The 16,294-nt window shown below is 52.6% G+C and overlaps 1 protein-coding gene across 1 annotated transcript in view; it reads right to left on the reverse strand.

The window, feature by feature from the left end:
• The window catches only part of HPSE2 (heparanase 2 (inactive)), a 104,069-nt gene extending 91,501 nt beyond the window's left edge, over positions 1 to 12,568 (reverse strand). Inside the window, exons 1-2 of the mRNA XM_054276792.1 lie at positions 12,309 to 12,568; positions 11,153 to 11,310 (exon numbers count right to left, since the gene is read on the reverse strand). Coding sequence (XP_054132767.1) covers positions 11,153 to 11,310; positions 12,309 to 12,568 — 418 coding nt within the window. The remainder of the gene's footprint in view (positions 1 to 11,152; positions 11,311 to 12,308) is intronic.
• Between the last annotated feature and the right edge of the window lie 3,726 nt (positions 12,569 to 16,294).

Below are 16,294 nucleotides of genomic sequence, written 5' to 3' on the forward strand. Positions count from 1 at the left end.
GTTACATGTGTATTTGACACTAAATAATGAGAAAATATTAAATCCAATTCCAGTAACCCCTGGCTTCCACTTAACCTTGCCTGTCAAAGAGGTGATGAAGAAGGCTTGTTCTCACCTTGTTTATCCTCACTGCAGCTATCACAGGTTCACCACTGAACAAGTGTCTGTATCCTTCTAATGCCTGACATTCAGGAGGCAGAAGGATTATCCAACAATTGTTTTCTCTTCATACAAGCATTTTCTAAGTCATATTATGAGACAAGAATATTATAGTCCCTACCTTAGAACCACTCACCTGCTGGGGAAAGGGAATGATGGAGTAGCAAGGCAGAACAAAAATCAAGTAAGATCTGGCAGTCTAAGCAGAAGGTGAGTGGTGCAAACTAGTCCTTGCTAGGTCCCTTATGAGTTTAATAAACTCTGTAACATGTTCAGATCCACAGGCACCAGATGCTGTCTATTTCTTACAAAACCTCAGGCGGCCAGCTCTGATAAGCAATGATTGAAGCTGGAATTCTTCCACCACATTGCATAAAGACACTTTGCCTCACAAGGCTGATCTTTGCTTGGTTCAATTCCCATCTAGCTAGAAGCTGCTGAAGAAGCTTGTTGTCAGAAGAGAGTCACACCTTACTCCACACACACAGTCCAGCTCCTTTTTTGTTACACACATTGAGAAACACCAAAGTTGCTTCCAAAAGTCATGCTCCTGTTTCTCAGGTTCAGCAAACTTAGGTTCAAAGCTCTGCTGTATCTTGGGCTGGCAGGGAACTGCCTCCAAACATGTGGTGGAGGATTGGAAGCCACATTATCTTCCTGTCTCTGAGCCTCATCCTGGAGTCACAACATATTTTTGTCCAGGCTGTGTTCTACCCCTTTTCTGTGTAGTTTGAGATGAGTAGAGCTTCTCTAAAGGCTGTCTGAAACAGACTGCTCAGAATGTCAATGTCATTAAAGTACCCATGGTCTGTAGTTAGCCATGTGAGTTCTCCCCTCCACCCACAGCTAGCATACTCAGGAGTGGATACTGGGCAGCATCGGGATACCATGAAAATATGGTTCAATATTTCTACACCCAGCACAAGGGCATCAGTGAGATGGAGCAAGAGGAAGGACTAATGCTCCTCTGCTGCTAATGAGCATGGACCCTCACCTGTGTGCTTTAGTGCACATTCTCTTGGGTAGGCACTGAGTGAGACTTGGCCTATCCAACCTTTGCCCAGCTAATGAATGATAAAGTCCTGAACTCCTGTTGTGTGAAATATTTGGAAACTGAAGACTGAGAAACACAACCCAACATCTGTCCCACACGAGAAAGACTACTGCTACCATTTGCTGGAGTAACCTAGAGCCCATGACCTCCCTGGGTGATGGATTTTCCTTCCTACAGAACTGAAGGCAAGAGTTGTACATCTCCCAACCCCAAGGAAAAATTAAGACAAACACATCAGCGAGGCCCTGAAGGAGGAGAAGACTGAGAGGCAGACAGGTTTTAGATGGTCAACATGCTGTCTTCAATTCTCTTTAAACTGCTGTAAGGGTGTCCAGGCTGGGTCAAAACAAGTTTGTTTCCTAAAAGGAATGGATTACTTCTAAAACCCAAACCAGGGCAAATGTGGACCATGTGGAAGATCCACTGGCCCAGGACCAGGGTTAGGTCACCTTGGAGGGTGCAGGAGACCATGGCAGTGGGTCCTATGTGACATCCATCTTTGGAGACCACAGGGATGGCTCTGCATATACTGTCAGGAGGGCCTGGGGACAGAGGGCAGGCCCAGGAATGAAGAGCAGGAGCTGTGCTTTGATAAAGCTGCTATGACAGGCATTACCACCAAGATGTCAAGTCACATGCAAACAGATCTCTGGAAGAGTGTGGGGAAGGCATGCAGGGCACAGAAGTCAGAGCACTCTGATAGTTACCTTTGTGGTGTTCTGAGAGCTGCCACTGCAGACACTCAGGAAGCAGAGACAAGACATGCAAGGTCCTGTCTCCTCAGACTGGTGAGGGACCCAAGAAAACTGCCCAAGACCTAAAGATGGAGGTGGACCCCACAGTCATTATAACTCCAGCTTAAACTGTGGGCAGATGTCTGGGACATTCCCTCAGTGCCTCATCCTTCCTACTCCACCGGGCTGTGCTCCTCAGGGGAGGAGGCAATGGCCCCTCTGCAGCACCAGCACTCTGCTGAACCAGCAGCACTGAGGGAACAGGGGTGGCAGACCACAGCTTCTGAAGGCTCAGGGGAATTCTCAGCAAGAAAAACTCGAGGGACACGGACAGCAAGGAGCTCACAGCCTTCAAATCTTAAAAGAAAGAGACAGAAAAAAGACAGATGTGTGGAAGCCAAGAAGGAGGACGGTACCTCGGAGGCTCAGGCAGGGCAGCTCCGAGTGGGCAGGAGAAGGGCACTCGCTCCCTTTCTGAGACTCGAGGGGAAAAAAAAAAAAAAAAAAAAAAAAAAAAAGAAGACAAAAAAAACCCGATAAACTTCTCAGCAGAGCACGGGACCGAGCAGCTCCTGCCAGGAGTGCGAAAGAAGAACTCCAGATGTGAGAGCCCCAGAGGATGCCGAATGTTTTCCAAGGCCGGCCGGCCGGAGCCGTGCCCCGGGCGGGCCGGGTCAGTACCCTGGCCAGCTCAGGCTGCCCCGCGGCCGCACGGCCGGGCCCCGGCGGGCGCGGCGCTCGGGCCGGCGGGCGCAGGCCCCGCGGCGGCGGCAGCAGCGCGGAGCCGGGCCCGGCCGCGCCGAGCGGAAGGAATGGCGGGAGCACACCCGTGTGGCGGCCAGGTGAGCTGCGGCTGCCGGCCCGCACCGACCGCCATCCCGGCCCCGGAGCGCCCGCCTCGGGCCGGCCCCGGGCCCCGCGCCGCTCACAGCCCGCCGGAGCGGGGCCTCTCCCCTCGGCAGCTGCGGGGCCCGGCCGCGGGACGCTGCTCCTGAGGCTGCTCTGCCCCGAGTGCCCGCACACATCCCCGGCCCGTCTCGGGACATCTCCAGCGATTTCGTCCGCACCGCCCGCGGAGGTCACCGAAACTACCAAGGAAATGTTGAAGAACAAGTTAGAAAACACCCTTGAGGAGTGGCACAATCGCAGCGATGCTCTTTCCCGGACATCCCAGGAGTAGTTCAGCTCTGCCAGTCGCTTTCTGTGAGTCACCTGCACCAGGGGGTTCAGTAACCATTTCCCACAGGGCAGAGAAGTTCCAAGCTGAGAGTCCCCGAGGATGGCGCACAGCACGCAGAGACAGCTCCCAGCCAGAGCCGAGCCTCCCTTGCTCGGAATGAGTGAGCTTATCTAGCCGAGAATTTATGCACTGTCACTGTGGCCTGTGTGCAGGTGACATTCCCATGGCTCATGCCACCATCTGCCCATACGCAATTCCATTCCAGGAGCTGCTGGAGTCACGGAGCAGACACAGACTGCAGCAGCTGAGCACCTGGAAGATGGGAGGAGGAAGGACAGGGCAGAGGGATGTGGTTATTGCCAGAGGGAGGTGTGACAGAAGGGTAAAGAGGAGAAGCAACTCATCTCTCTGTGTCCGTGTGTGAAAGTGAGCACTACCCACAGCGACCACCGCTCCAGCTAAAGCAAGAGTCCCCACTGCCATGGCACCAGAACAAGCTGAGTTTAGCCATCCTCCTCAGGAGACTGTTTGCTTCAGATTTCCAGTCTTGAAAAGTGAATTCAAAAGGGGAAAAACCCCCTCAATTTCATTCTAACAAAACCTGAACACTTTTTCTAGAAAGTGGAATATTAGAAAATTTTGTTAGTACCAAAATTAAATAGATGTTTAATGAGTGACCAGGCACAAGTCTTACGATTTTCACATTGCTAAACTTATCAAATACCTACTTTTTAAATTAACAAATTTTAAAGGCTTTTAAAAACAGGTTTGTCTGCTGGAATTATTATAAAATGCCCAGTGATTGCGAAATTGGGAACACAACTTTTTTTAGAAAGACAGAAGATTTCTCAAGCCACAAACTGCATCCTCATCATGTCTGTCTTTAATGGGCAAATTTTTGACACATTAGTATCATTCCTTTATTTTAGCTGGGAAAAATTCCCTGACAATGAGTTCCAGAAGTTATTTCCCACTATATTAAAAAAAGTCATATTTGTTCATTTTACATGTAATAATTCCACTGGATGCTCCCTATTTCTTGTGTCATGAAAACAAGGAAATAATCATTCCCAAATTGTCTTCTCTCTGTGACACCGAGCTCATGGCATTTGTCACAATCTCTGTCATTTTTTCCAAGATGAAAAATCTCTATGACTGAAAGATATGACTTTGATCACTTCCATCATCCTACCCTTCACATATATATCCTTTACACTGATTAGTGTGTCAGCACCTAGTTTACTTATAGCATAAGAATGCTCCCAGTGATTGTTTCCAATTATTTTCTAATATCCATATCATTAGATCCATTTTTTACTTACCTAAATGTATTCAGAGACTAATCCATAATAAATTCAGAACATTTTCCCTGAATGCCAACTGCTAATTTAGAATGGATAGTTGTACAAAAAGTCACATCTTTCCCTGTGCATGTAATTTTGCATGAATCACTTTTAATTCATACAAAGTAGATGCAGCATGGAAAGAACTGTGAAACTAACAAAAATATGCAATTTAAAAATAGAATTTAGGATACTTTTTATAAACAATTAAATACATAACCACAGATAAAAATCTTTTTATCTTGCCAATACACAAGCAAATAGCTAACAAATCAGAAGTTAATTCTTTGATTGCCCCATTTCCTGCAGTTATTAAAGCTCTTTTCATGCATGATTATAGCAGAACAGTTTTTATTTTAAAAAGAAAAAGTGGAGATAAACAGGCAAGTTGGAAGTATCTCCTGCTCAGGCTCCCTTACTTTGTGTAATGTGATTTCTACAACCTGTGTTTTTTTATTTTTAATTTCTAAGGAAACAGCTCAGCCCTGTGACTCCTTACAGAGGCAGAGCAGGTTGTAGCTCCTTCCCTGCAGTTGTGGTGCCTGGGAACTTGGGAGCAGGAGGCTGAGGCACAGAGCAGCCCCAGGTCTGGCAAATCCCAGAAGTCCAAAGGACATCAGAGGATCTTCCCATCTTGGGGATTGAGCTCTTGCTATGCCTGAAATGCTACAGCCCCCTCTAAGAGGCTGTGTTTGAAACAATCAGAGGGCAAAAAAAACAACTATTTCCTCTTCAAGCTCTGAAAGGACAGATGTCTAAACTGTTGAGGGACACAAAGCAGACAGAAAAGGGGCCCTGGGTAACCAGAAACAGAAGATGATTCCTTGAATAAAGGAAAATTCGTTTGTTTGTTTTTACCAGGACAACAGGAGGGTTCTCCATTCAGAAACATATAGTGCAGTTTTATGAGCTGGCAGAGCCAAAGGAACACTCCCAGACACATGGCAACAACATTCCCTTTCTCTGGCTCAGGTATCCTAATACCCCATGATCATCCTCATCATCCTAAATCAATAAATTCACAGTAAAGGTGTTGCCTTTTTTATTTTTTTAACTCGAAATAATTTTCTGCTGGCTCAGCAGAGGATCAGAAATGTGCCAGAGCCAGCACAAGGGAAGCAGCAGAACAGTGCACAGATCATAAAGAAAGCATGGGGACCAGCCCTTCTGATGGCAAACAAACACGAGGTGAAATTTCCTGCCTTCAGGACATAGATTTGAAGGATTTAATCTGACCAAGACTGAGACTGCTGCAGTTCCATCTGCCTTCAATGCAGGCTTTCCTTTGCCAGCACTGTCCTCTACGCCTCTGCCTGCTCACACGGCATTGGTCAATTTGGCAGCTGAGCAAGCTGAAGTGCAATCACATCTCCACCATCAAGTTTTGGTCAGCTGAGATCCCTGAACTAATTCACCACACCACACAAACTCAGGTTCCAGGCAGGGAAGACGAGAGGAATATGCCAGAAGGGGCAGGAGGGTGGGAACAGCAGCCCTAGCTGGGGTCAGCTCCAGCCCCTGTGTAAGCACATAAAGAATCCTCAGGTCATTTAACATATTCTTGGGTCATTATTATCTTCCTTTCCACTCAGGCATGTTCTAACAGCATGGCATCCTAAAAGACACTTGTGCAGTATGGACTGAGCAAGGGTGAAAATGTTCCCATAGCCAGATGAATTTTGAGGCTTAGATGCAGTGCTGGGTACCTGAGGATGCCTGAAGATGCAACACTGAAAGAATACACAGAATGCCAGCCTTACACAGCATGATGTGAAATTTCCCACACTATACTGCCAAATCCCCTGACTAGTATGGAAGGCTTAAGAAACATATCTTTGTAATTTTCTTTGTTTAATTGGACTTTTTTCCAAATGGTATCGCCTTAAAAATAATAATAATAAAAAAGGTGGTAAAATAGAAGGAAGAAACTTACCAGCAATTAAAAGAGTATTTTTGAAATGTGTTGTCCATACACACTTCAACTCAGAAACTTCTTTGATGCACTGCCTATAGCACGCAAATGTAGTGCCCTTCCCCTCTCCCTCCCATGGCCACACAGGGACACACAAAGTGTCCTTTGGTCTCTTCTCAGCCACGAGAAGGCTACAAAAGTCTCCACAAGGCTGGGGTGCAGGAGTGAGAAGCTGTGCACTTGGGCCAGCACATCTTTGAGAACTCCAGCTGTGAGTAACTCCTCTTTTTCTGCTTTCTCATCCCTGACAGCACATTTGCCCAGGGGGAAGCTATAGCAATGTCTGTGCCACCCAGGCTGTCCAAAGCTGGCTCTGTGGCTTTGGGGTGAGAGGCAGTTGGGGATCACCCTGCAGATGAGGAGGCTGCACATTAACCCACTAAACTCATACTGGAGCACCAGCAAGGAGCTTCCAAAATGGGAAGCATTGAGGGTTCAGGCACTGAGACAGCACCTGCAGCACCTCTTGCTGAAACAAGACCAGGACTCCACACACATGTAACACACCAACACCAGGCTCCAGGACAGCAAGCAAGCCAGGTTTTAACAAATTCAGCTTCAGGAAAGGTTTTGTACCAACAAAAATCCATGTCTTTGCTCCGAAGAGGAGCTGCTCAAGCCTGTTTTCCTGGAGACCAGTGTTTGCTGTTGTCCCATTCCTCAGATCCAACTGGTCCCTGGCACATGTGAGGCAGCTGAAAGGACAGGCTGAACAGATTGCTTGTTAGGAAACCCAACAGCAAAAGGAGAAGCAGGCCTACTAGATAAACTGAGCATGAAACCTTTCATCTTGGTACCTGCCCTGGACTCAGACATGTGCAGAGAAACACATCTCCAGATAACAAAACGCAACGCTGAGCACCGCTGGGGAAGAAAAACGAACTCAGCAGGGCACATGCAGAGAAATACCATTTAAGGGAGGGAAAAGTCTCTCAGGCTAAAAATGTTACACCTCTTGATCATAAAATGTCAAAAAGTCTCTGGCACAGCCCCACCTCCTGGTGCCACAGAGCCTGACATACATCAAACTAGGTTTCTGTTTCTAGCAAACCTCAGGCTGGCCCATGCCTTATCCAAACAGGGTGGGCTCCAGGACTCACCATCCAAAGCTGGGGCTGCATGAGATGGAAGCCACCAGGTGTGCAACATAGGTGGGGTGTTAATGTAGCACATTAGATTACCTAATGTTTAGCAAAGTCCAGGAGGTACCTAGAGCCATGTTACCATAACAGAGACTGCACACCCAGTGGCTCACCAAGAGCATCTACCATAGGCATCCACTTTTAGGAGTTGCCTTGTCAGGTACTGACAAATCTGCCAGCCAGTGATGAAATTGCTGTGCCAGTTTTGTACACTATGCTGCAGTAAATTGCCAGGTGCACCCTCTTCATGGGCATCCCAGGCAGTAACAGAGCATGCATCACTTTGTTACCCTTGCTGCCCAAACATGACCAGTTTAGACTGGGGTGAGGCTGTTCACACATACAAAGGAAAGCTATCATACACCCCTGGTAACACACAATACTTCCAGGTCTGTGTTTCCAGGAATAATCTGAATAAGAAATGAGTTACCCTGGAATCTAAAGCAGACACCTTATTTCAAGAAAACAAAGTACATTTTAGGTACGAGATGAAAGCAACTACTACTACCCTCAGAGAGTACCCACACTCTCTGTGAAAGAAAGAAGTGGGAAAAAATGGGTTGGTGAACCCAAAGGCTGTCCAAGGTAAAAGCAATTTCCAGAAGGTGGAGGTGTGCACAGTTGGGATAATTTGAAAGGGAATCAAATACAATTTTAAGTGCAGGGGAAGAGTAAGGTGAATCCCTGAGGAGGTCTGATAGACAGGAAGGCAGAGCACAACAGAGACAGAAAAAACATGGAAGGGAACAGCGAGGAATACCCTGGTCTGAAGAGCACCAGGGGTGCAGAAGGGGTTTACAGGATGAAGATCCCTGTCCAGAGATTCATTCCAACTCTAGCAAGCATGGTCCCAGGGTCCATGAAGGATGACACAAAGCAGTTCTGGTGCTGCCATCCATCTGAATGCCTGAGAGGGCCACACGGGTGTGGGCTGTGAGCCCACAGTGGGGTGCAGTTGCCTGGGATGTGAACACCACTCACAGTCACTCACTTGTAACTGCAGTTCTCTGAGTGATCTTGCACACGTGCCCTTTACCTCTCAGTCCTGCTCTCTGTGAGCTGCTGCAGCCCAGAGGAACATAACAAGTGCCCTTCACTCCCCCTCCGAACACACAGCATGGGAGCAGCCGTGGGGGCTGCAAAGAGAGCCCAGGCTCTGTGGGCACAGCCTGGAGTCTGTGTGCACCCACAGGCACAAGTGGCAAAAAGACAAACACTCAAAGCACAAAACAACCAAACAGTCACTTATCACATCCCTAAAAATCACTAGGGCACTGCATAAGGCTTTAAAATTCACCGATTTCTCTGTTAAATGTTTTCTGACCTTTTTAACTAATCAAGCCCCCCAGCATCTTCCCCACCCCCATGCCATTATAAGAAATTTCAGAGAATAGGTACTGGACATGTAAAAGCCCGTGGACATGGAAAACAACTCCAACCACCCCAGACAGACTGGGAAGAAGGAAGAGTACCTAGCAGGATGCTTGTTGGTTTCCCCCATGCTCAGGTGCTGATTGCCATCAGTTCTCTGTGCTGTCTGTTGAAGCTGTAAGTCCTCAGCAGCAAGAGCAAACTGCATGTCCTGATTCCAAGCAGGTCCTGGGTGAGCCACAGATGAGGGAACAAAAATGGAGCCAGGGCTCCAAATGGAGAAGGTGGCTGCTCATACCCAGGACAGCAGGGCAAAGAGCTGTGGTGGCATCAGGATTCCATTTTGGAGAACTGGATCCCTCTAGTGAAGTACTTAGTGCAGCCTCAGCACAAAAGGATGTGAGCTACTAGCAACTCTAGCCCTTATCCAAATAGGGTGAAACTCCCTGACCCTGGAGTTTGCACACAGATCTTAAGAACAAATACGAGAGCTTTGCTTCCAGGCAGGAAATCCCTTTTACCACACCTTTCTGATTTACACCAATGCTTGATACACACCACATGTGTCTTCCCCTTCCTTCACTCACATTCACAATGGTCCTGTTCCATATTTAAGTGATGAAAAGTTAAGACCTGTGGTTACAACTTCTATGAAAAGCTTCATTTTGAAGGCTGCTACATTTCAATTTTATTGCCATGAGGAAAACTGAAAAAAAATCCAAAATACTTCACTCCTTCCTTAACATGAAAGCTGTTGTGAAGACATTTAATAAGTAAGTATAAGTTCTCTCCTGCAAGTTGTTGAAATATGGAAGGTGGGAAAATTTATTCTTACAAATGTTTTGTATGAGTCCCATCCACAATTTTATGCATGACACTTAATTCCTACTGTACAAGGTGTCTGTGGCAAGTTTGGTCAGCATTTTTTCCTGAAGTGCATCTCAGCAGGCGAAACTTACAACAAACCCTTCCACTGAGATTTGTTACAAGAAGAAAAACAATGAATAACATCGGGATTGCCCCAGCTAGGAGAGCAAGTGAAAGATGGAGCAGAAAAACTTACCCACCTGCCTGCGTGTGGGAATAGAAGGACATTCATCTCAGAGATGTTATGTAGGGAAACAGCAGGAGTGAGAGCCATCAGAAGACTGGCAAATGCATCTGCTTTTTCCATTCAGGACTGCTGCTGACTAGATCTCTGCAAAATTTCCTCTGTTCCAGACCTGCCCAGTGGGATCTGTCTGGCATTAATTGGCCTTCAAAATTACTTATGGAAAAATCTAAAGCTAATTTTTGTAAGTCGTTGTGTAAGGAAAAAAAAAAAAAAAAAAAAAAAGCTTGTTTCTTTAAAAAAAGAAACAAACTAAGCAAGGGAGAAAAATCAATAAATTCTTGCATGTGGACATCGTATTCAGCTTCTTAATAGAAATGCCTTAGGACGGAGATATGGCCCTAAATTTTCTACTCAAGTTTCTCTGTGTGAATTATGGGCCGCGAAAGGTGAAAGCCTTTTGTGTACAGAGGTCTGATGGGGAGAAGGGCAGACGGGGAAGACGGGAACAGCGGGAAGGCGGGGGCCAGGCGGTGACTTTGGAGACAGTTCGGATGGCCGAGAGGTTCGGAGGGGGAGCAGCCCCGACCGGGTACCAGCAGGCGGGGACCGACGGTCACCGAGCCCGGAGGGACCGCGGGGAGCCCCGGGGGCTGCGGCGGGCACAGAAAGGCGCACAGCGGCGAGCTCCGTGAGGAAAGGCAGGGCTCCGAGAGCCAGGCAAAGAGAAGTGCGGCACGGGGCATCCCGGGCTCCGGTGCCCGGCCCCGCCCGGAGCCGCGGCAAAGCCTCCCCTGAGGCCGGCGCTGCCTGCAGGGGCTCGGGGGCAAAGGGAGGCAGAGGACGCGGAGGGGCGGGGGAATACGAAAAGTCCCGCTGCCCAGTGCTGGTCTTTTGTTCCCGGGGGCCGACACCCGCCGAATCCCCCGGCAATGGGGCCAGCGAGCTCCGCCGAGCTCCTCGGCTCCCCTCCCTCGGGCAAGAAAGGGAACGGGAATCCTCCCCTGCCCGGTGCCCGGCGGCAGCGTGCCCGGGAGCGACACGGCCCCGCCGGACGCGGGGAGAGCGGGGCAGGCGGAGCGGGACCGCCCGGCTCCCGCAGCCCCCCGCTGCAGCGCCCGCCCCCGCCCCGGCCCCGGGGCTCACCGTCCTCGTAGTTCTTGAGGTAGTAGTCGGGGCCGGGCCCGCCGCGGCTCTTGGCCGGGTTCTTCACGTTGTGGAACTGCAAAAAGTCCGTCCTCTTGCCCGCGAAGCGCAGGAAGGCGGGGGCCAGGCCCCGCGCCAGGGTCACCAGCCGCCGGGAGCTGTGGAGAGGAGAGAGAGGGCTGAGGAAGCCGCGGGCCGGGCCCTCGCTTCCCCAATACCGCCAGCGACCGGGGACCACGGGGCTCGAGGACCCGCCGCTGCCCCGCCCGGGGCAGTGCGAGCGGTACCAGCGGCTGAGGGCTCTGCGCGGGCCGAGCGGCGCGGCCCTGGAGCGGGAGCCGCCCCGCCCGCCGGTGGCGGCCCTGAGGCCGGCGGGCCCGGCTCCCCCCCGTCCTGCCAGCGCCCTCCGGACAAGTGCAGCGGCGTCCAGGAGGGAGAGGCGCTCAGCGCCACGCGGGACCGTGCCGCGGGCCGAGCCGCCGGGAGGGGAGAGGAGCGGGGAGGGGAGAAGAGCGGGAACCGTCCCGGCTCCGCTTCTCTCGCGCCTTCCCGCATCCTCGCCCTGCTCCTTCCCCGGCTGCCGAAAGGACCCTCGGAGCGGGCGTGCGGAGGAGACCCGCTCTCCCTCCCCGACTTACCCAGCAGGGAGAAGGCTCTCTGGCCGTCCCAGCGCCTCCAGGCCGCGGCCGCTCCGCACCGCCGGTGGAACCCAGCGCAGCTGCAGCCCGGCTCTGCTCCCCGCGCAGGGTTGGAAGTCCGGGGAGCGGAGGGCTCGGAAGACCTGGCCGACACCCGCTCTCTGCCCGTCGGGACCCGGGGAAGGCTCGGTTCGGCAGGCGGCCCCGTTCCTGCTGCTATTTTTTGTTTCATTTTGATTTTTTTTCCCCCCTGTGCTGCCTCGGCCCCGTGTTGTGCTTTTTTGCAGAGGAGCGGTTGCTGGAGCGAGGGGAGCACGACATTTTTGCAGTCATAACTGATAAGTCTCCGAAATGCTTTCTCCATTGCAAACATGTGCATCTTAATGGAAACCATGGCCTCGCTCCCTCCGTCACAACAAGCGCCGCCAGCAGCGCGGAGCCCGGCAGGGCTGGGCGGCGGGGCCGCCGGGGCGCCCCGCGAGCGGCGTGGGGAGGGCGCCGGGGGGCTCCTGCCTTACCTTAAGAAATCGAGCCAGCCATCATGAATGATGGAGGGGTCCAGCTGCAAGGAGAGGAAATTCTCACTGATTATCCTGACAGGGCTCTTGGTGTTGACATCAAGGAGAATGAGAGTTCTTCCCTTCACACCTGGAGGTTTCTCCACCGGCAGTGCTCTCCTGTCCCCAGCCTGGGAAGGCAGAGAGAAGGTGGCCATGAGGGCCAGCCCAGGTGCCATCAGGGCTAAGAGCCCTGGGGGGCAGGAGCTGGGACAGGGCATGCCGGAGAGCAGGAAACCCCTAATTAACTCGCTGTCTGCAGGGGCTCGCTGGTGGCTAATTGTCCTTATCTAAAGTGTGGGGCGCTCTGCCTTTTTTTGCAATGTTTTGGTGTTGGTGGAGGGGAACTCACGCCCCTGACCAGCCTTTCTCGCAGCCGGTGCCAAGACTCCTTGCAGCCAGCACCGCCCCTTTAAGAGATGCAGGCTCCAGACATTTTTAACTTTTTGAAGGTAAGGGGAGGCTCCTGGTTTAACCCCCTCGGCTCGGGGCCCGCCGCCCTGCCGCAACCCCGCCAGCCCCGAGCTTTGGCTTGCCGCCGGCTCCGGCGGACGTTTTCGCTCCCGCACCACGCAAAACCGGGACGGAGTCGGGACACCGAGACACCGGAGAGCTGGGGATGGGACTGGCGCCCGGGGGCCAGCCAGCACGGTCTGAGATGGTCTCCGGCTGTAGGAACGGCAGAGCCGGTAAGGCAGCGAGGACGGCCCTGGTTGGGGAGGGGGGGATGGGGGGGCGGTAATCACCCCGGAAAAAACCCAAATGCTACCTGAGGGAAGAGTTAGCTCCACACTGCGCCGGGACCCGCGACGCTGGGCGAGGCCCTCGGGGCTGAGCGCTGGGGGCTCCGACGGGCGCAGCGGGGCTGGGGGCCGCCAGCACCCCGGAGCCCAGGAGCGGCCTCTCGGTGCGCCCTGCCCGAAGCACCGGGCCGATCCCCACACGAGGGCCATCGGGCACTGCGGGGAACCGGGGCACGGGGAATCGAGCCGCCGGGCGCCTTTTCCCGCCTGCCTCCGAGCCCATCGGTGTCCGACCAGCGGCAGGGAAAGGAGAGGGGCGGCAGCAGCAGTGCCTGTGCGGAAACGTCCGCATCGGGGGCGGAAAGCACAGCACGGTTTGATGGCACCGACCAGGACCCCCGTGCTGGGGCCGTCGCTGCCTCCAGGACGGACCGGGGCAGGATGAACCAGGCTCGGCGCACTGCAGAAGTGCAGGCGGCTGCCGTTGCCAGCTCTCGGCACAGGGTCGTGGCACCGGGCCGGGGATCGGTGGCGGCTGCTGACGATGCCGGGAGCCTCAAGGAATGTCCATCCGAATCGGACATTCTGTTCGTCTGCAGCCGCTCCGCGGGCAAGCCCCGAACTCCCACAAGCAGTCTGCTGCCTCCGGGACATGAAACGCGCCCGTCCCTGGGCTCTCGGCCGCCCTGGCCCGCCCCGGTTCCCGCGTCGCCCAAGCCATGCGGGACGGAGGGCGGACGGCGGGAGGGCTGAGGCCGGCCAGGTGCGGTCCGTCGGGGCCCCGCAGCCCCGGGGACAGGGCGGCCGCAGCACCATCTGCTGGTGAGGGCCCCGGCGCGGCGGGGGAGCCGGCACCCACCTGCGGACACCCTCCGGGAGCTGCCGGGGCTGCGGGCAGCAGCGCGGCTTCGGCATCGGGCCGTAAATCTCACCGCAAGCGTGGCCGAGCCCCGGGGACCCGCCAGCCGCCCTCGGGGAAGCGGGCGGGGCGGCCCGGGCAGCCGGATCAGGGGCACCCCGAGGGCACGGGCAGCCCGCTGTCCCGGCAGGGCTGCCCGCCCCCGGGAACCCTCTCCAGCTTCTCCCGGTGTCCGTGCGGCGCTACCTGCGCCCCCGACCGCCCCAGCCAGGGCCCGGTGAGCCGGCGGCCAGTCCCGGAGCTCGGTGCGCTCGGCGGAGCCCCGCAGAGGGGGAAACACTCGGCCTGGCCCCGGTGAAGCCCGCGGACAGCGCTGTCTCCGGCGGAAATCTCCACTCCCCCGTCTCTCTGCCCTTGAAACGCCCCAAGAGAAGAGGGGCAGCCACCCCTGCCAGCCCCGGCTCACTCGGGCAGCGGCTGCGGCGGCACGGAGACGCGGTGGTGACGCGTGGGGAAGGATGAAACATACCTCTGGCTCTGCTGGGGGCGAGCAGGGAACACACGGACTGGGATCTGCCGTGAAACCATCCCGCCAAAGCGCAGACGGGAGCAGGGCTCCAGCCGCCCCGGGCAGAGGCTGCCGAGCGCAGGCTGACCCAGAGCAGCAAAAGGGTGCCCGGGGCAGCGGGCTCTGAGCAATGGAATAAGTAAGAGGATCCGGGGAAAAGAGCTGTGCAATTTCAGCTGTGCAAAGCCCTGGCATCCCGGCACAGGAAGAAGGCAATTTAAGCCTGGAAATTTGTGTTCGGCTGCAAACATTTCTGCCGAGGTTTGCAATAGCACTTAAAACTGACCCAGGACCTAAAGCCTCCGCTTCAGAAGCTGCCCAGTTTTTTGGGTCATCTCCAAATAAGGAACACGAGTTTCAAAATTATCTCATTATTTTTTAATAATTTTTTCTATGCTTACAGAGGATGAGAACAAGGCTTCAGGGGTATTTGTTGTGATTGCAGGCCGAAATTTTGTACCGTGCCTTCCTCCAAGGATGGTTCTATTTTCAAACGAAATTCCAGACTGTTCTGTGGTAAAAGGGGAAAAAACCCCACAAATAAAAACTAAACAAATTATCCACTTTAACCTCCTTTTTATGTATTTTTTCCTTACAAACACATTACTTCGACGGAGAAATGTGTTTATTCTGAAAAGTTCCCCACAATTAGTCTCTGCTTTGAACGCAAACTCCGGATGCACTGAAGTCACTTATCTGCGGAGATATCACCAACAACATTAAACAGCAGGGAAAGAGGCAAGAAACCCCAAATGCCGGAGTCACCTTCCAGATTCTGGGAAGACGACGTTAAATGAAATATTCATTTACCTGTCTGAGCTTTCCAAACCAACACCGGGAGCTTACCCCAATCCTGTGCTCTCAGAAATGCAATTGCACCCCACTTTGCATCTTACCCCAGCAGCTGCAAGCTAAATCAAAAAATACAGTGGTTCGGGCTTTTTTGTTTGTTGGCCTGTTTTTCAATAAATTGTAGGCTTGCTGTAGAAAACATTTAAACGCTAAAAATCCCTCGGTTATCTGCGAGCGCCGGGGCAGCAGCGAAGCGCGGGGAGCCCCCAGCGCCGCCAGTGCCGGGAGCCGCCGCCGCTCCGGGACGGCCCCGGAACCCAAAGAGAGGGGCCGGGGCCGCCCCCTCCCCAGGCAGGCACACCAGATAGGAGCTATCTCAATTTACACCAGCTGCGACCCTGGCTGGCCGTCCGCAGCGGCGGCGAAGCGATGATCCTTTCTTACATTTCCATAATTACTTTCGAAAGCCTGACTCACATAAAAAGTATCTATAAAGATTTACTCGCGGTTTTGTCAATTTCGAAATAGGTTTCTCCGTTTTCCATCTACTCTAAACTTGCTGGTTTCAATCTCCAAAACAGTCATTGGAAAAGAAAACTGGGGGTGGAGAAGCATTTCTATAAAGAGCTCAACCAAAACACATTAAATATTTTCCCAACATCACCAAATAAACAACAATTCTCCAGCTCCCTATAAACTATTTAAAGCATGTCATATCATCTCTTCTGCTCTTGCCAATGTACTTTTCTTTTAATTTACAAGCTGATTAGAGCAGGGGCCTGTCTTTTTGTATATATTTGCAAAATATTTGGCACCCTTTCAGTCAGTTGCAGTTCACAAACACTTAAAACTGCATTTAACTTCATTATTATAGGTAGTCACTTCGATTTTTCCTCTCTTTTGTAGAGCTACTGCCTGTGAAAGTGCTTCTTGTAAATGGTCTGAGCAGTTGTTGAAGGTTTTCAACAGAGAAAACCTCTTCAGA

This window comes from Melozone crissalis, unplaced genomic scaffold (assembly GCF_028551555.1).
Source record: "Melozone crissalis strain CALT ecotype California unplaced genomic scaffold, PUWL_Pcris_2 ptg000019l_1, whole genome shotgun sequence".
In the NCBI taxonomy this organism is placed as follows: Eukaryota; Metazoa; Chordata; class Aves; order Passeriformes; family Passerellidae; genus Melozone; species Melozone crissalis.